This window comes from Microtus oregoni, unplaced genomic scaffold (genome assembly GCF_018167655.1).
Source record: "Microtus oregoni isolate MIOR12 unplaced genomic scaffold, Mior012 000045F_ref0000178, whole genome shotgun sequence".
Lineage (NCBI taxonomy): Eukaryota > Metazoa > Chordata > Mammalia > Rodentia > Cricetidae > Microtus > Microtus oregoni.
In genome coordinates, this window is record NW_024543219.1 from 16,428,310 (window position 1) to 16,449,327 (window position 21,018).

Below are 21,018 nucleotides of genomic sequence, written 5' to 3' on the forward strand. Positions count from 1 at the left end.
TTGCATCTCTGGATAGCCTAGAACTTTTCATGAGGACCAGGCTAGCCTCAAACTCATAGAAATCCACTTGCCTCCCTTTGCCATTCAGGTGCTGAGAATGAAAATATCACTCCCAGCCTGAAAACAAATTCTAAAGAATAATTCATCTCACCTCTATCTGAATTAGAAAATTTTGCTTGGTTCAATGTCTACTGGATAATTTATCATTAGTATCATGTATGTGGTACCTGTTCACTTCTGTTTAATATTTTTCCATATTTCAGGATTTTGTCACACCTATTTTCTGTGACTATCAATATCATAATGAAGAAAGATATATATGCAAATCTAAATCCACACACATAGGAGCATACACACCCATTCCACGTTTCTCTAACCTGGAGCTACAACTTTCCTCCTGACCTTTTTTACGTTTTTAATACTTTTCATGTCCATGTTTTTAATACTTTCATTTTTCACCTTGTATTTTGTTATTTACATATCTTTTTTATGTCTTCAACTAAATCTGTACTCTGTTAACTCAAGCTCAGTCTCTAATTCTTCTTGGTATTACCTGAATTGACAAATACTTTCCATATGCATTCATAACCAAGTGATTACGTAAGACTGCATAATATAAACAAAACAAAACCCTTTCTTCATCATGAGTCCTTACAAGGGTGTCTTTGGATGACTAAAGAGGAGCATGTCAAACAGTACTGGGATGGGCAAGAAACGTGCACATGCACATGTATCCATAACATTGCTCATACACACACACACACACACACACACACACACACACACACACACGAGCCAATGCAGAGTGTTAATTCTGCAGCATCGATGCTGCTGAATTGTGTACGTATACTGAGAAATTTTTCCCTATGGTAAGAAAACACACCAGAAATGTAGAATGAATGTCAGCTGTCTTTCTTCAGTGACAAAATTTGTGGATATAACTTTACAGCAGTGCATCAGAATTTGAATTTTAAATATTATTGAAATATCCCTGACCAAATAAACATTACTATCAAGCATGTGATAGCCATTCTGAGTGCTAAGGGAATAGTTGTGGCCCCCTAGAGAGCTGGCAGATGCTCAGGAGAAGCCTACCACAGATGCCTAGGGAAGAATGATGACTTCAGGACAAGACAAAAAGCAGATCTACCCTAAGAGGCAATCAATAACTAAAATGGCCAGCAGTTTGTTTTTCAAATTCTGCCACATAAGACCCTTACAAATGATGCGCAGGGGGCAGGAGAGTTAGCTCAGATGTTAAGAGCACATTCTGCTTCTGCAGAGGACCTGAGATAATTTCCAACACCCACATGGCAGCTCACAACCATTTGTAACTCAGTTTCAGGGGATCCAGTTGTGATCTGGCCTTTGTGAGCATCAGACATCCATGTGGTGCCCATACATGCGTGAGGGCAAAATACCCATCTGAGTTAAATAATATTTTAAGTCAAAGGAGCCCTGTCTTCAGTACAGCTTTCAAGACAAGTATCTGAGAAACTGTTTATACTGCCTCTTAGTGCACCTCCAAATTGCTTTCTAATTAACCAAAAAGAAAAGAAAAAGCCTTTTGACTTTAGTCAAACTGCAAGAAGACCATCACATTGCCAAAAGTATCTCAGTTGCCAGAATAAAAGCATCCTTTCCAACACAACTTTCTGCCGTGGAACAATGATCTGTATCCTGTCAATTGTAATTTAGAAAAGTAGCCAGGCAGGATGTATAGGCGGGGTGAGGGCAACCAGGTGGGAGTAAAGGCGTGGCAACAAGAATTATGAAAAGAGGAAAGTTTCAATTTGCAGTCATCACCCAAATGCAAAGGAAGTCAGACACAGAGCAAGCAAGATGTGACTGCCTCACCAAAAAAGGTACCGAGCCACGTGGTTAATACAGAAAAGAATTATGGGCTGATATAAGTTATAAGAATTAATTAATAAGAAGCCCGAGCTACTGAGCCAATCAGTTTACACTTAATGTAAGCCTGTGTGTGTTTATTTGGGGCTAAACAGCTGTGGGACCTGGTGGGACAGAAACATCAGTCAACAACTTTCGGTCCCAGCTTTTGTGAGGCAGAAGCTGGTGGATCTCTGCGAGTTTAAAACCAGCCTGATCTACAAAGACAGCCTCAGGTTAGTCAGGGACACAAAGTCAAACCCTGCCTCAACAAACCAAACCAAACAAAACAAAAATATTACCTTCTGAAATTTTTATGTCATCTGTAGAGAGAAATTTAGGTTTTTCCATGTTTTTATACTGTGCACGAGTCAATTTGTAATTACTAAATTAAATAAAATATACAAAAGTAATCTTCCAGCAGCAAATCAACTATTGTTCCATTATCCCTGTTCATTTATCACATTAAAAATTGTATGCAATGGAACACTTGAAACAATGAAGAAATGGGAATTGTCTGGGATAGGGCATGGTCTCAACATTGTGCTCATACATTCATTAAACAGGACCAGACCAAACACTGAACTCAAGTTCTCCAGATAAGGCGTCCTGGCATTTCTTCATCTCTTGCAGCATCCCAGGAGAGCCTGGTCTCTCCTCTTCCTGTCTCTGCTGCACCCATTTCCCATATGCAGACATTTAACAGAGAACAGAGAACAAACAGGGACTCACAAGACCTGAGGTTTCTCAGTATTTGATTTCACGGCTCTCCCATAAGCATAGTATCTGTCAGAAACAAGAGCCACCGCAAATTCTTCTAAATGCTGAATTTCTACTCTTTTCCTTTTTGCAGTGCTTGGGGTTGAACTCAGGGGCTTGCATGTGCTAGGGCAAGCACCCTACCACTGAACTAGATCTTCAGTCTCTAAATGTTGAAGTTTTTAAGCAATGTCCCACTTTCTACAGAATCATTGTAATTTTGCAACATAGAATACTTTTTAACTCTTCAGAAGTAAAAAAAAACAATTTAAAATTATGTAAAGCAAATAGATACTGTTGTTTCTTTGCGGAACTACAGTTCCCAGCGTTCTCCTGGATACGGACATATTCCCAGAAGCCTTTGCATTCCCCGTTATAAAGCAGGGGCCGCCACGAGCTCCCTCTCTTCTCTCTCCCCGCCATTGCCATTGTGTCCACACAACTTTTACCTGCCTGTTACCCCTCCCCCATTAAAGTGCACCCACATGGAACTGCCACGTGTCTGTGTCTTCTTCCTCGTGTAACGTCTTTACCCTCTAACCTGCAGAATTAAGAACAACAGATACCATCTACTAAGTTTTTAACAAACAGAAAGTGGATGTTTTAAATTTTTAAACCTGTTCTCATTTAATAGCAGCTTAACTCAGCGTAACAACCTGCCAAAATTTCCAGTATGCTTTCAAAAGTCACCAGAAATTTAAATTAGTATTTCGGTGCACATAGAGACATTACTACCAAAAGCCGGGCGGTGGTGGCGCACGCCTTTAATCCCAGCACTCGGGAGGCAGAGGCAGGCGGATTGCTGTGAGTTCGAGGCCAGGCCAGCCTGGTCTACAAGAGCTAGTTCCAGGACAGGCTCCAAAACCACAGAGAAACCCTGTCTCGAAAAACCAAAAAAAAAAAAAAAAAAAAGATTAATTTAATTGCAAACAAATAGGTACATGTATAAACTTCCCATAATTATATCTTTAAGAATTACATTTGACAAGTTTGTACTTAAAAATACAAATAGCAATAGAGATAATACCCATACTAAATAGTGTGCTTAAAAATCATTCTGAAGAGCACAGAGACCTGATCACTCAACGCCAGGAGAGCCAACATTGGGCTGAGTTTCTGACCATGCGGCACCAGCCCAGGATAGGGAACTCAGGGATTCCTCAACCCCTATCCTTCTTGGGCTCTCTGCAGGGCCTCTACTCTCTGCATACAGCCTCTTTCTACCTATCCCACCCAGCTTGCATCCAGAACCCTACCCACTTCGGCCCCACTGCCCTCTTTCGACACATAACATCAACCAGCCCAGCATGTCTGGGCACTGGGTCCAAATCCTCAGGGCACCCAAGCAGGCAGGAGTTCCTTTGTTTCTATAGCCTGCCTGCACCAAGCAAGGTAGGCGCTTTGTTTACGAGCTACCCAACCAGCACAGAGACCTGATATGGGTGCCAGAAGAGTCAGCATTGGGGAGAGCTATCATTGGGCACAGAGATTTGATCTCGGCACCAGGAGAGCCATCACTGGGAAGAGCCATCACTGGGAAGGTACATCAGTAGGCAAGAAGACCTGATCCCGTAAAAGAAGATCCATAAGGGAGCATTTGGAAGAAGAGATGGGCAGATGCCAATGCAAGAATTCACCCAACAAGCTGAAAAGCAACATGAAGCCACCAGAAACCAGCGACCTCACAATGGGAGTACATGAACACCTTAATCAAGAAGAAGTAGAAAAGATTGACTTCATGAAAGTGATTGACACCCTTAAACATTTTTATAAAAAATGCCCTTATAGAAATGGATGAGAAAAATAACAGAAAGTTTGAAGAATTGAATAAATCAGTGAATTATACCCTAGAAAACCAAGGAAAAACAATCAAACAGATAATGGAAACAGTTCAAGACTTGAAAACTGAAATGGAGGAAAGAAGAAAGCACAAACAGAGGGCCGGCTGGACATGGAAAATTTAAGTAAACAAACAGAGTCTACAGAAACAAGCAAAGGACACTGTCACTAAGACAAAAAGGCAACCTACTGACTGGGAAAAGATCTTCACCAACCCCGCAACAGACAAAGGTCTGATCTCCAAAATATATTGAGAACTCAGGAAACTAGACTTTAAAATGCTAATTAACCCAATTAAAAAATGGGGCACTGAACTGAACAGAGAATTCTCAACAGAAGAAGTTCAAATGGCCAAAAGACACTTAAGGTCATGCTCAACCTCCTTAGCTATCAGGGAAATGCAAATCAAAACAACTTTGAGATATCATCTTACACCTGTCAGAATGGCTAAAATAAAAAACTCCTTTGCTGGAGAGGCTGTGGAGGAAGGGGTACCCTCATCCATTGCTGGTGGGAATGCAATCTTGTGCAACCACTTTGGAAATCAGTGTTTCGGTTTTCAGGAAATTCGGGATCAACCTACCCCTGGACCCAGCAATACCACTCCAGGGAATATACCCAAGAGATGCCCTATCATATGACAAGAGCATTTGTTCAACTATGTTCACAGCAGTATTATTTGTAATAGCCAGATCCTGGAAACAACCTAGATGCCCTTCAATGGAAGAATGGATGAAGAAAGTGTGGAATATATACACATTGGAGTACTACGCTGTGGTAAAAAACAATGACTTCTCAAATTTTGCATGCAAATGGATGGAAATAGAAAACACTATCCTGAGTGAGGTATCCCAGACCCAAAAAGATGAACATGGGATGTACTCACTCATAATTGGTTTCTAGCCATAAATAAGGGTCACGGAGTCCACAATTGGTCAATCTAAAGAAGCTAAGTAAGAAGGTGAACCAAAGGAAAAACATATAGTTATCCTCTTGGCTATGGGAAGTAGACAAAATGGCCGGGGAGAAAATTGGGATCTTGGGGGTGGGGTGGGAAGGGGGTAAGGGGAGATGGGGAGAAAAAAGGGAGAAGGGGAGGATGGGGGGAACTTGGGGGAAAAGGATGATTGGGATAAAGCAAGGTCGGATAGGGGAGCACAGAAGCACAATTCTTAGTTAAGGGAGCCACCTTAGGGTTGGCAAGAGACTTGAACCTAGAGTGGCTCCCAGGAGCCCAAGGCGATGTCCCCAGTTAGTTCCTTGGGCAGCTGAGGATAGGGAACCGGAAATGACCCTATCCTATAGCAATACTGACGAATATCTTGCATATCACCATAGAACATTCATCTGCTGATGGATGGAGATAGAGACAGAGACCCACACTGGAGCACTGGACTGTGCTCCCAAGGTCCCAATGAGGAGCAGAAGGAGGGAGAACAGAGCAGAGAAGTCGGGACCACGAGGGGTGCACCCACCCACTGAGACAGTGGGGCTGATCTATTGGGAGCTCACCAAGGCCAGCTGGACTGTGACTGAAAAAGCATGGGATCAAACCGGACTCTCTGAACATGGCGAACAATGAGGGCTGATGAGAAGCCAAGGACAATGGCACGGGGTTTTGATCCTACTTCATGTTCTGGCTTTGTGGGAGCCTAGCCAGTTTGGATGTTCACCTTCCTAGATATGGACGGAGGGGGGAGGACCTAAGACTTACCACAGGGCAGGGAACCCTGACTGCTCTTTTAACTGGAGAAGGAGGGGTAGAGGAATAGGGAGAGGGGGAGAGGGGTGGGAGGACGGGGAGAAGGGTGGGAGGAGGGTGAGGGAAATGGGAGGCTGGGAGGAGGCGGAAACTTGATTTTTTTTTCCTTTTCTCAATTAAAAAAAATTAAAAAAAAAGAATGGGAGGGACGGGGAGTGGTGAGGGAGGCGTGGGAGGGAAATGGGAGGAGAGGAGGAGGTAGAAATTTTGAATGTTATTATTTACAAAATAATAAAAAAAGGAAACAAAAAAAAGACAAAAATCATTCTGAAAATGTTCTTCTTTTAAAAAAATGTGCATAGAAGTAAAATGTTTCTGATAAGGTGAAAAATAAACCATTATCTCTTTAAAAATCAAACTGCATTGTGTTGACATAGTAGAAGACTTACTAAATATGCAGGAGGTGGCATCCAGTTACAAAAGGAGACTTGAAGACCAAGGAAGCAAAACTTACCAACACTTTTGTTACCCTACCAATTCATATCACTTGGGCAGATAATCAGAAACGTCTGTCTGCCCTCAGAGGCAGCTGGCAAGGGGTCTGGAAGAAGACCCTGTCACATGTGGGATTGTGTTAACGGAAGAGGCATTCCAGTTTAATAGGTGGTATTTATGAACGTGGCTTTATTTACAGGCAGGGGCTGGGCAGATACAATCAAATTAAGGTGAAACTATGTGGGTGGTTCTAACCCAATGACCTATGACCCAGTCAACAAAGGAAACTGGAGCAGAGCCATGAAGAAAATAACAGGCATGTGAGGGAAGACACTGGAGCTAGGCCACCATGAAATGGAGGGCTTCTGGGACTACCAGAATCCTACAGGGTGAAACAGTGCTTGGCTTAGGGGCTTTGGAGGGACCATGGCCCTGTTACCTCTTGGCTTGGTGTTTTGGAGCTCCAGAACAGCACATGAATAGGTTGCAATCATTTCAAGCCATTGTGTGTTTGTGGAACTTTGTATGGAGGCTCTGGGAAACCAGCACTTCTTCTTTGTCATCATAGATGAGATACACAAGTGATGACGCCAGAAAAAATAACACTATAGCCTGTTAGGGGTTTTTAGTTATTTCATACAGATAAACAGATCAGTGGTTCTGAATTTGCAGCACTCCTAGGCTCTGTCTCCTTGGCTGTCTGATAGGGGCATGTTTCTTATATATCCCATTAAGGTAAAGTACCTCAGTTATCTGGAGGAATGACTCTCTCTTTATAGGAAGGAAGGCATTCAAATAACACAAAAGATTAAGTGTACAAGCAAATGAATACACATTTTTCTGTGTTTGATAGAGTCTGATGTGTCCTGGACTGGCCTTAAGCTCATTCTAAAGCTAAGTCTAGATTAGCGTGAATTACATAGTAATACCCAGTCTCAAAACAAAGCAACCTCGAAAGGCAGTTAAAGAAAATGCGACATAACTACTATATTATTTTGTTAAGGATAAATTCTCTTCTGGTTTTAATTCGGTGGTGAAATTAAAAGGCTTCCCTGGTCAATCCTGCAAACTACATTTACCTTCCCAGTAAAGGCAGCAAACACATGGTAAAAAGGAGGCCCTGTTCTATCCGGGAGTCTCTTAGGCTCACCTGTCTAAATTCGTTAAACCCCTTTCAGCCTTCCAAGAATTGAACAAACAAACTGTTGTTTTTAACACATAGTGAGTTAACATAAAGTGTGTACCTTAGTCTTTAGGAAAACTATGTGCTGATCTAATTCTAAACCTTATCTTAAGCCCAGCAATGTAACAGAAAGGGTATTTTTTTTTTATCAAAAATGTCTTTCAGAAACCACGACAAGAATCATAATTCAGTCCAAAACCTGACAAACATATTCTCAAAAAAGAAGCTGAAACTGAACTGTGTAGGAGAAAAGACCTCAAACCCCAGGATATCTTTAGGCCCATCAGAAAAATTCTCACACATTTCAATACCGCTGCTGTCATCTGCTAAATTCAGAAACTTACTCCAGTTTTACAAGTATAGGCTATTCACAAATATGCTTTTTTTTCTTTAATTTAATGAGCCTTGCCAAGCAGTGCTGCCAGCTACCTCTCAGGTTAATTTAAGGAAATCTGATTTTTATAGACGGCACTCAAGGGAACTGAAAATAAGAGGCATTGAGCCCAAAGCCATATGGTATCTGTCTTCATGTGATGTGAGAGAACGTTAGCCTCTGGGACCACGTTGGCCTGCTTCTTAAACCAGCATTCCTCTGTGAAATTCTCCAAGCCACTCTTAAAATATTATGTATCTAATTGAGTAGATTACAAGTGTCACCCTGGAAGGCTGTAAGACTTGGCCTAGAGAGATGGCTCAGCGGTTAAGGGTGTGTATTGTTTCTGCAGAGGATCTAAGTTCAATTTCCAGCACCCATGTCAACTTCTTGTGGCTCTAATTCCAGAGGATCTGATGTCTCTGGCCTCTAAGGGCCCCAATACATACATGGGATACACTCATCCAGACACACACATACCTTCATGATTTAAGAAAAAATGATAAAATGAATCTTTGCGGGAGGGAGGATCTCCTATCCACCCAACTGAACCTCTTCTTGGCAGCTGAGAAAACATAAAATAAAACCCCAGTACTTTTGTTTTTGCTTACCTAGGACGTGGCTGACTGCCTAATAAGAGCATTCCTGAGGGCTGGAGATATAGCTCAGAGCTTAAGAGCCCTGGCTGCTCTTCCAGAGGTCTTGAGTTCAATCCCAGCACCCATATGTTGGCTCACAAACATCTCTAGTGCCTTCTTCTGATGTACAGCCCTACATGCAGTCCTAAATATAGAACACAGTATATATAATAGATGTAATTAAAAAAAAAAAAAGAGCTTCCCAGAGTTCTGAGTCAGCAGTCCTGTCATGAGCCTTCTAAAAAGTTGCACCTCCAACCTTTCCTCACCTTTCAGGGTGCTCACTCAAGGAGTCATGTGACTGTGGGTCCTATCTCCATTCTTGTTTTTTGTTGATGTTCAGCTACTCCTCCATTACATTTTTCATGGCCAAAGTCAATGCCTTAAACTACACAATTTGGCATGAATTACTCAGTATTAAATAATAAAGAAACTGTTTTCTCTAGACAGTAACTCAAAGATGTTACTAAGTGATATATTAATATCCTCCTCGTACTGATAGGGTGAGATTATGAAAACACAGATTTAAACATTCATCAAAACAATCAGATGGAGAAAACACAGCTCCTCCATTTAAACTTACTGTTCTCATCCAGTCTTCATAATGTAACCAACTCATACACTCATTTTAAATGTTAGTGCCATATCTTGCCCATGTAAATTTAATTGGAATCACAGGGATGGACCCTACGCAGAGGGTTTTGTTAAGAAACTCTTTGGTGGTAGGACAGTTTACCCAGTGACTTAAATTTACATCTACTTATTTGCTTCTCAAATATGTGGTCAGAGACAAGGGTACCTTCAGATTCGAGTTGTTCCAGTCCATATGAGGCAGCTGTATTTGGGTGGTTGATGGGTGAAATAGTTCTTCCCTCAGATGGGAGTGCTGGAGAAATTATGGGAGTTTCCACAGTCATTGCAGGGGGTGGTGCCTCTGGAGAGCCCAAAACTGGTATGAATTCCTTGTTTGGCCCAGTGATTGTGTCCATTAGGTCTGCCAAACACAAGAGACAAGACTTGACCCACAAGACAATTATTATAGAAAATGCTAACGTGAGCTTTGGAAGGCGAGGAAGCAGTGTCTTAGACACAGTAAATTCAGCACTTGGTTCAGCTCCTCTTCTCACCTAACTCAGCGACCCACAGAAAATACTTCATCATCTGGGAAGAGACACAGCCTCAAATCATAATTTTGCTTTTGAAATTTATTCTCTCACTTATTTTATCAATAGTATAATGGATGGTGCTGAATTTTGGATGGGTACCAAAGACAGAAATTTAACAAAAAGAATGCACCAAGTTAAATGGCAGGGATTTCTTTGGAAAGAGCAAGCATGCTTCACAAAATCAGGGGGAAGATCTATGACTAAAGTAGACTCTTTCAAAGCATCCAAATGAAGCTCTAAGTGCCCCATACCTAAAGAAACTACAACAATTATAGTTTGAACCGTCAGAATTTCCCTAGACAGAATTTACACATTCCCAACTTTCTGAATCAGAATCTCTTTGCCCGTGAGTCAGAGGAAAACATATATAATGCATACATAATACACACACACACACACACTATATATATATATATATATTTCCATGATATACAGCCACAAGGCCCCTTTATATTTCTTGTGGGAATATAAATTGGTGCAGCAACCACTATGAAAAGGGCACATAGGTCCCTAATGTCACATACTCATACATCCTATGGTCAGCAACCTCTCTACCTATGAAACAGTCCTTCACTGTTTAATGCAGATCATGCGAAAGAGTGTTCACCATAGCTGTAGTTACAACAGCTGTACCTGGAGAAGGTCCAGATGCAGACTGCGGGAGCACGGAAGAATACTGCATGAATAATGAGATGTGCTTCCATAATGACACGATGGTCAGAACAAACAAACTACAGGATGTCGGACAATCAGGACGGTAAGGGAAAATGCTAACTTCCAAATATATTGCCTGTAGTACAGTATTTTTCTTAAAAATTTAAAAAGAAAAAAAGATGAAAATGTGTACTTGTAAACTATAGATACATAAAACCTGGAGGTAGAGGTAGTGTGGCATGAAGAAGATTAGGAAAACAAAATTGATAATGCTGGTTACCAGTCAGAAGAGAGACAGTTGGAGTACAGGTCATCAGATTTCATGAAGGTTATTGTCAGACTCTAGAGTTGAGTTTTGTGTGCTTTGTTTTGGAAGGACGATTAGGAGGCAGGATTAGAAAACATTTATTATTTTTAAAAATATCTCAATGAGTATCTCATCTTTGCTTGGACAATGATAAATAGAGAAATGAATACATATATATGTATATGTTTTATTACTCTCTATATATGTATACTCTCTCTCTCGCTCTCAAGAGATTCTGGTAACCAGCCAGCTGTTAAAACTTCATCGCCCTTAAGAGAGTAGGACACCCGAGGGTCTATTATATAGAAAACCCTTTTCATAGATTACTTCCTTACAATAACATAAGTAGACAGTTCTGGAAATAAACAGAGGCCTACAAAAAGTTCAGCAGCTTATCTGATGTCACAGTCTTAAAGAGGGCCAAAGGTGGCTCCAAACCCAGGTCCTTACTATTTTTAAACTCCCAACCCTGGCTTTTAGGAGGCACTCCTCAGGAGGCTAAGACTTGGGGACCAGAAGAGTCCCCTCGTCCTTTGAGGCTATAACACATTTCCACAAGCAAAGAGAGTTGGCCGTCTTCCCAGGTAGGAACACATGCATGCTGGTGAAAGGGCCAGGTGTCTCACTCATCCCGATAATTCACAGTAAAGGTCCACACTCCTGCTCCAAACACTGAACCCACACTCGTGTACTGACCTTCCATGGAAGAGGTAACTTTGAGAGTCAAAGGGACAACAGCTGTGGAGGCCGGAGTGGCCAGAGACTCCCATCTCCTGGAGAGCTCGGTGGCACCCACATCAGCAGACACAGGAGAGGGGGATGGCATACCATCTTCAGGCTCACCACTGCCTCTGGGGACCTCAACGTAATCTTGTGTCACCACGGGTAATGTGGGGTTTGGTTCTTGTGTGGCCATTGTCATCTCCTGTGTGATGTCTGCAAAGGAAAGAAACAGGTTTTAACAAACCAAATTACTATACATTAAAGTCTCTACGGGGGCCAATATAATGAAAAAGGGTAGATAGCTCTTTCAGAGCCCAGAACAACAAATACAACTTGGGAATCCAAGGACAATAAGCAAATGTTACTGCAGTTGTTTGGGGGAATTGTGGGGTAATCTGAGGCAGAGAAAAAGAAGGAAATGTAAAAACAAACAAACAAAAAAAACCCTAAAATAAAATTGAAGCAAAAAAGGAAATTATTAATTTTAATTAAACTAATTACCAATTATTCTGCTCATTCTAGGCCCTTTTGAGTTCATTCATAGGCTATCTGTGCTTCGCAGACATGCTTGAATATTATTTGAATCAGTCTGTTAGGAAACAAACTACCCAGAACTAAGTTACACTAAAATCTCTCAGAAGTATTTTTCTATACTTATGTTTACATTTGCATATATAAAATAGGGGAAGAAAGTTGGCATTTTCAAATGAAAAAATAATAATTACATTAACCAATGTTCACCTAGTTTCTGGGAAGGACAGGCAGGACAGTCAGGGTGTGGTATGTACTCTTAACTTACCCTCCCACGTGTGATGAAGAAGGAGAGTAACATAACCCATAGAAACCTTTTCCACAGTGGTCAAGAATGCAGATGACAGAGCCAATTTACTTGGGTCTGAATTTTGGTTCAAGCGCTCTCTAGGTTTATGATCCTAAGCTAATTACTGAACATCTTTGGTCTTCAGTTTCCTTAGCTTCTAAATAAGAACAGTATTTACCTACTGTCTTTCTTCTTTCCTTCCTTCCTTCCTTCCTTCCTTCCTTCTCTTTCTTCTTTCTTTCATTCTTTCTTTCTTTCTTACATTTTTTTTGAAACAGGCAGTCTTTATATCCCAAACATGAATCACAGTGCCCTGCATAAAGCAGTTTTTCAGTAGACATCTTTTTTAATTGTTTTTTTTTTAAGTATGTGTTCTTGGTTCACTCTGTGTCAGTGTTCTTGGAGGCCAGAAAGGATGCTGGTTTCCCTGGACCTGGAGTTACAATGAGCCTCCTGATGTAGTGCTGGGAACTAGACTCAGGTCCTCTGCAAGCACAGTAGGGGCTCTAACCTCTGAGCCTGCTCACAAAACAGTAGGCAAATGAGGCAGTTATTACTGAGAGCATATTTGATCATCAAAATAGCCTGAATATGACCAGATCCATTGTACCTTTTAGTTTGCAACTGTAAAAGTCTAAAATATAACAATACAGGCTTGCTGGTGTAATGTATGCTAGGGGCCATACATTACATACATACATTACGTTCTAGAAACGTAAGTGCTACAGACAATTGAAGCTATTGTTTCATCCTATTTAACATCTTCATCCTTACACAAGCTCAACTTCATGTCTTTTTCAAATCACGTTATTCTGTGAGTGGTGGCATATGCCTTTACCTTAGCTCTTGAGATTCAGGGCATGCGAACCTCTGTGCTTTTGAGGCCACACAGGGTTATGCAGTAGGAAACTGTCACCTCATGAAAAATTTGAATAAAGCTTATACAATATCTTCTGGAAGCATCTATGAAAATACACACTTACAGCTATGTCAGTCTTCTCAAAATGAGTTAGAAATTGGACATGGTAAGACACAACGATAATCAGAGCAGTCCAGAAGGAGAGGCAAGAGAATTAGGCACTAAAGGCCACTTTTGGTTATATATCAAGCATGACTCTGAGCAACTTGAGATACTGTTTCAAAATAGAAAAACTTAAAACTCAAAACAGGCATGCAAACTATCCAGTCTTACTTTTATTATTTATAAAATGATCACTTTTATATTTTAATTACATTTCAACAGAACTTTATAAGTCATACTACAAATCTGTTCTTTCCTTTTTATTAATAGGTTACTTGATCTAGGTCATAAGATTTGCATATTCTAAAACAATTTGCAATGAATATATTCATTTTATACAAAGTCTTTCCTTTCGGTTGATATTATGTGACCAACCACAGAATAAAAATATAATCCATCAACAACTAATATTAGGGTTTCACCTTCTAATAGTCAAAAATATGGAGGCCAAAAATTAAAAAATAAATAAATAAATAAATAATATGGAGGCCAAGAAAAAGTAGAAAATCCAGAATGAAGCCAGTAGATGATTTATATTTTCTTTACATATTATTTCTAAACTATTTATTTTGGGTTAAATAAGGTTAGAGAACCAAGTGGTTAAAACTACAAGATAAATTTTGTGTAATTATTTTTGGTGAGAAATACCAGAGATGTGCATATACTTAGGTATAAATAGGTACCATATATTTTTGTGAAACTAAAATATATACCCACTTCCTTTGTACTTACATATGTACTTATATTGTCATGACAAAAGATTTGAAAAATATTCAACTATTTGAAATATACATTGGTTTCAATGCTGTTGATAGATTGGCTAAGACCTTGTTTCTGGACACTGTCCTGCAGATATAGAATGTTCTAAAGCATCCCTGGCCCCTAACCAAAAGATCCAGTAGGATCCCTCAGCCAAAAGAACTCAAAACATCTCCAAGCATCCCATTGAGGGGTGGGTTGTACAGGAAACAGTCCTTAGGTGAAGACCTTGACACATGTGGGATATGATTTTTTAATAGAATATATATGATTTATTTGAGTATTCTATATTTGGTTAAAACTAGAGTAACTGTTTCTAAGTCACCATGAAAAAATGTAACCAAAGCCTAAGACAGCAGCCCACTTCTAAACTCTCACTCCTCAGGAGCTAGCGACAGTCATATGCTTGAGGTCAACTGGACTACATGGTGAGTTTAAGGCTAAAACCAAAGTAAACAAACAAACAGAACCAGGCAGGCATGATGACACACATCTCCAGTCCCATGAGTTGGGGGCAAAGGTAGGAAAATAGTGGAGTCAAGAGCCTATCTCAAAAACTGTATAGAGAAGTAAAGATCTTATCTCAAATACATTAAAATAAATAAATTAAATAAAAAATAAATCCAAATTGAAAGTTTTCGAGTTAAACAACATTTGGGATATTTTCATTGTTGTTTTCATTCTTTACTTTTTACCTCTTACCTTTTAACATATCTTTTACTCCCTGATGTGTCTGAGACTCATCTTGAGAGGTAGAAACTTCAGTCTTTGAGAAAAGCATGGTCCTGTGCTCTAGGGTGGAGGCTGTGAAGTCTCCAGCACTTGGTAACAGTTTCATAGTGGAAACCTCAGGGTCTTCTGTCAGACTCATGGGACTAAAGGGAATCTGATGGGCAAGGACTGGTGATCTCTCTTTCTCCAGTGCATTTACCAGAGCTGTCCCCAAGGGAGCCACCCTGTTAACCTCTGTGGAAGTGGGGCTCCCCTCAGTCCCTTCAAAGCTCTCTTGTGCTCCATGTGGTGGCTCTGTTCTCACCCGAATCTCTGCATGGTCTCCTGAATCTGTGGTCCTTGCCTGACTTACACTCTCAAATTTGGTGTCATCCCACTCATCACTTGGGACAGAAGAAACCGGAACAGCTGTGCTGACACTCACTGTGACCTTGAGGTCCCCCAGAAGACTCTCAGCTGATGGATCAATATTCAGAGCATCCTCAGGGGTTATCTCCAAGTACGTGGTGGCAGTGGTCTGCACATTGTCATCTGATTCCTCCGAGGGCCTCTCCCCATCATGCTCTGTGTCTGCTGTGGAATCGACCCCAGGAAAGGCAGTCGTCCTCTTGGCTGCATCTGCGTCAGCTTTCTCTGTTCTTGGACTGGCAGCTAGCATTTCTTTGGTATTTATATAAGATGAAGGTGTATGTCCCAAGCTAACTGCTTCCTGACTTTCAGTTGCAAACAACTGATTATCCACATATTTCAGGAAGTCACGTGTTACAACTGTGATCCCTTCTACAATGGGCTGGGTGCTAGAGCTGCTCTGGGGCCCCTCCTGGTGAGGATTAAGAGAAGCAGGTGAAGAGACAGCAATGATTGACAAGGCCTTGGGAAGTCTCTGTTCAGAAGACATTCCTTCAAGCTGACTGGGACCATGCCCTTGTTCACTGGCGGCTGAGACCGCTGGCTCAGTGGAAGACTGAAGATCAGGGATGTTAGGATTCAGAAGTCCAGCTCCAGGGCGGTGGTGTTCTTTGTTGACCGAGAAGACTTTATTTAATGGCATCACAGATGGTCCCACAGACAGTACCATAGGAGCTTCAAAGGATGTCTGCTGGGACATGTGCTCTGGAGCAGAGGAGATGTTTTCTTCTTCACCTGTGTCCATCTTCCAGGACTGCTCTGTCTGGGCATAAGCATGTGCCATCTCCCTCTTTTCCACTTTTGGGAAAGCTAGACATTGTGTGGCTAAGGTAAGGAAGAGAACGCTACAGAAAGGCACAGAGCTGGGCAACAGAGTCGGTCTGCTCATAGTGGAAGAGAAATACAGGTTGCAGGAGTTGACAGTTCCAGCAATCGAATCCTGTAGAAAAGTAAAGCACAGCACACTGTCATGTGGAGATATCTTGTACATAAGTTCCTTTAACTTAAGTCTGAAGTACAATATCTCATTGACTTCCTCCCAGAAAAAAAAAAAGAGAGATAGGAGGTGGCTGTTCTACTTCTTTGTCCTCTTGAGACATGGATAACCCAGTTCACTTTTCCCCTGTGAATTCTGCAGACAATTTAACTTAAAGCTCCCTAGAAAATTGTACACAAAATGACTGCAGAAATAGCACCATGTCTATGAGATAGAAAGTAAATGCTACAAATACACTTAAAGAACTCCTGTGTTTCTGCGGTGTGTATGTTTGTGGCCCTAAAATTCACACGAGGCCTAATAAGAATGGTTTTGGGAGATGAGGCTTTTAGAAAATTCTGTCATGAAGGTAGAGCACTAATGAATAAGACCAGGTTCCCTGTGAAAGATCCCTTAGACATTCCTTTACCCTCTTGCCTATCATGTGAGGGTACATAAACACTTAGTTTCTATGAACCAGGACCTAACCAGATACCACATCTGCTATTGCCCTTAGCTTGGATTTCACGAGTACAGAAATGGAAGAGAGGAATTTGAGGGTTTTATTTCACTCTTAAACTGTAATGAAGCATCTTAAACTGTAATGAACCATCCCCCCTCCTTCCCAGTTAGGGTCTCTTTCTACAGTGGTCACAATAGAAAGTATGTTTTAAAACTTGATGAATATAAAAACATACTGAAAATCAGTTACTTTCATGAGTTTAAAAATGCATGTGAATGACTTTTCAGCCAAAACTTATCTTTAAAAATGTCCAAATTCTTTGCAATGACAAGAAAAACATATACACAATATCTTTATGTTCCAAAATCTCAGAACCAGGAAAGATACTTAGCCAATGTGAACGTTTTTTATTTTTAAAATGTTAAGTTTGCACTTATTGCTGGTTTGCTATAATTTAGAGGAATTAGGTTTGTTATGTTCTTCAAACTACTCACAGTCTCATTATATCTAAAACTGTAATTATAAATTAAAACAGTTCATCACTTCACAATTTAAAAGTCTAAAAATCTTTCTATCCATTGTCCTGTGTATAGCTTTTTGATTTCACATTATTGAAAATTTACCAAACCTTAATTCCCAACACAATACAAAAAAATTATCTAGGGTTCCGTTAAGTTTTCTAGAAGACTCAATCTCAAAATTAAAATATAAAAATCAAACACCCATCCTTATGATGGCTACATTTTTTTCTTTCTTTCAAGTGTATTCAACTAAACTGCCTAGATGATTTACATAATTTGAAGTTAAGAAATACAGAAAACCCCTTTTCATGAGCCATTCTTCCCTGGAGCATAACAAACTTTCACATGTTATCCCACTTATGTCTTTATTGTGTTGTTTTGTTTTTTGAGACAGGGTTTCTCTGCGTAGTTCTGGCTGTTGAAGAACCTACTTTGTAGACCAAGATGGCCTTGAACTCATAGAAATCTACCTGCCTCTATAGTATGATAAAAAAAAAAGAGAGAGACAGATATTGGGGTTCATCCTGAGGGTCAGAAAAGCAAAACAGCCAGCCACTGGCTCTTACCTCTACCTCAGTCTGAAATGGTGATCCTGCCTCCAGGTATCTGAGAATGAGACTGAGCCTGAGAGCTGTCTCCTCCCATCTTATATTCCTCTCTAGGGCTGGGATTAAAGGCGCTTACCATTACCACCCGGTTTCTTTGGCAAACTAGTGTGGCTACTGGTATTAAAGGTATGTGTCACCACTGCCTAGTCTGTAAGGCTAATAAGTGGGACTGTTTTACTCTCTGATCTTCAGGTAAGGTTTATTTATTAAAATACAAATAAAATATTACTATATTTCTCTGCATAACAAGTGCTGGGTCTAAACACAAGCACCACCTTGCCTGGGCTGCCATTTAGTCTTAAAGGTTGTTTTAAAACAGAAAAAGGAAAAGCTAGCTTCTTGAGGCATCTAGATGTCTGAAAAAGAAAAGAAAACTGGATTAAAAAAAAAACATGTAGAAAGAAATCTACAGATTGGACCTGAGGCTACATAACAACACCAGTACCATTTAGGGAACCATGGGTGAAATGAATTCTAGCCCTTCTCAAGCTTTCCTGAAATGGCTTGAGTCAGAAGAACTCAGATGAGCAGCATCCAAATTCCCCATGTTCAGAAATGGATAACGAAATAGACATTTGCCTTCCTTGAACACCAGCATTTCTAAGGGAGTGTGCTACACTGAATCATGATTCCACAGAGCTTCTGGGAAATACAGGAAGAGAACCCACTCATGAGCTGTCACAGGTCTGTGTGAACGCAAATTATCACACAAAAACTACTAATTACAACTAATGTTTGGCTAGTGGCTCGGGCATATTTCTAACTAGCTCTTACATCTTAAATTAATCCATTTCTATTAATCTGTGTAGTGCCATGAGGCTGGGTCTTACCAGTAAGTTTCTGGTGTCTTTTTCCTTCAGCAGCTATATGGTATCTCTGATTCTGCCTTCTTTCTCCTGACATTCAGGTTAATTTTCCTGCCTACCTATATTCTACCCTGCCATAGGTCAAAGCAGCTTCATTATTAATCAATGGTAATAAAGTATATTCATAGCATACAGAGGGGAATGCCACATCACAGAAGAGGACCGTGTCATCCAAGATCATATAGTTAGGAGCCAAGGGAAGCTGAAGCCAGAGAGACTAGCAGAAACAATCCTGTCCAACCTCCCACGCCACCACACCACCAAGATCATAAAAAATATCATTTAGACAGCAAAATTGAAATAACCTTAACTAAATATTAACTTACCTCTATCTAGCATCATTTTAAAAAGAGAGAATATGGAGAAGACATTTGATTTTAAAAAGAAGAAGAAATAACACATCCCAATGCATGCCAACATTTGAGATATCATTCTATTTCTGATGTGCCAGAAAATATCTTAGTCCAGGTGACATATGCCTACAGAGTGTTTGTCCTAATTTCTCACTTTTCTTTTCTGAAACAAGGACAAATGAGAAATGTGAATATAAAGTATCCATGGACAATGAGTCCATACTTTTGGTGTTCTGTGTAGACAAACTGAACTAGGAAATTCTATTGAAATTGTAAGAGACCAAATAATTGATAATAACTATAGAAGTTTCTGGTTTATTTCAGATCCCCTCAGGAAGCTACCCATTCTCCTTCCATTTGACGAAATCTTACTAAATATACTAGAGGAGGGAGGAAGTACCCTGGAGTCTGGACCTGCAGCTCAGTGACAGAATGCCTACTTAGCATGCATAATGTCCTGAGTTCAAAACACAGCCTAAGAGTTCAGTCTACACGATGCTATGCCTCTGGATAAAATCAGAGCAGCAGGAAACATCAAGGACTGTAACAGAGTTTAGAGGGGCATGGACTAGCATCAGGAAATGATTACTGAATCTATTTTTCTTGTTAAAAGCTGAACAAATAGCTTCAGTTCCCCCTTGGATAAAACAGGACATTAACTAAACACACTTTGAGAATCGTCTTCTTCTGTGAGTATATATTCATGTACTGTTACCATGAAGGAAAACTAAGAATGTTTCTGCAATCTCAATATGTCTCCTTCAGGGAGTGGAGGTACCCACACATGCGAGCGAGTATTGTACTTTTTTATTATTTGTGGTCTTGTTGACTGAGAAAAAAATTTTATGGACAAATTAGGTTGAGTGGAAAGGATGAAAATGCAAAGGTTTAACAGTAGCCTCAGCCACCTTTCCAGACAGAATTCCCTTCAGGGTCTTTTTTCCATCTACATCTAGAATTCTAAAGGTCTGTGTGCAGGGAAATCTGCCTCTGCCCTAAAGGATGGTGTTTCTGTGATTAAGTGCTGGGCACCTGCTTTCTGAATCCAATTACAGCAGAGAAAGTGGGGGTGAGCCACAAGCCTTTTGTGTGTCTGTGTACTGAAGCCATATGCTCCTTTTCTCCACATCTGAACTTTAGGAGAGAGTGAAATAATGGCAGTACAAATGGCAGCAGCAAGTAGTCTTCTGCTACCCAGAGAAAGTAATAGATGACTTCAAATCCCTTCATCTTCCAGGCCCATTGCACATCCAATTCCTCTCATAGGAGTTAACATCAGACAACGGAAATAGCATGACATTAGAATATATGAACAAAAGAGTGACCATAGTACGGTAATAATAACATTATTAACCCCACATAAAACATATTTTGTGGTCTGTGGCCTTTTCTTTCTTCCCTCTACACTCTACCCTCTATGTGGCTAGGTGTCCAGGAGAGAGGAAATGCTGAACAAATATTGTCTGAAAAGTCACAAATGTCCTTAGGCTACTCCGCTGGGAAAAGAGAAAAGAGGGAATATTTCACTGCTGATGAGCATCTGTGTCTTGCATTAAGTTATCTCAGTCATCAGAATACATAAGGAAGAAAAGGAAGGAATGCCTCTCATACTGTTCATCTTGCATCTCTGGGTGCTGTCTTGCTGTGTTTTTCAATAGCTGTTAATTCTGACAAACCTCAACAAACTGACCAAATTCCTACCAAGTAGTAGATGCTAGCTCCACCTAGCTTAGAGAGCATTTCTTAGAGAGCTAATCAGTAT

The 21,018-nt window shown here is 40.4% G+C and overlaps 1 protein-coding gene across 3 annotated transcripts in view; it reads right to left on the bottom strand.

The window, feature by feature from the left end:
• Positions 1–21,018, bottom strand: part of Armh4 (armadillo like helical domain containing 4) — a 114,557-nt gene that overhangs the window by 80,118 nt on the left and 13,421 nt on the right. For all 3 annotated transcript variants that reach the window (XM_041633805.1, XM_041633806.1, XM_041633804.1), the window contains exons 2-4: positions 15,032–16,409; positions 11,703–11,942; positions 9,679–9,873 (exon numbers count right to left, since the gene is read on the bottom strand). In XM_041633805.1, the coding sequence (XP_041489739.1) occupies positions 9,679–9,873; positions 11,703–11,942; positions 15,032–16,358 (1,762 nt within the window). In that variant the 5' untranslated portion in view covers positions 16,359–16,409. The remainder of the gene's footprint in view (positions 1–9,678; positions 9,874–11,702; positions 11,943–15,031; positions 16,410–21,018) is intronic.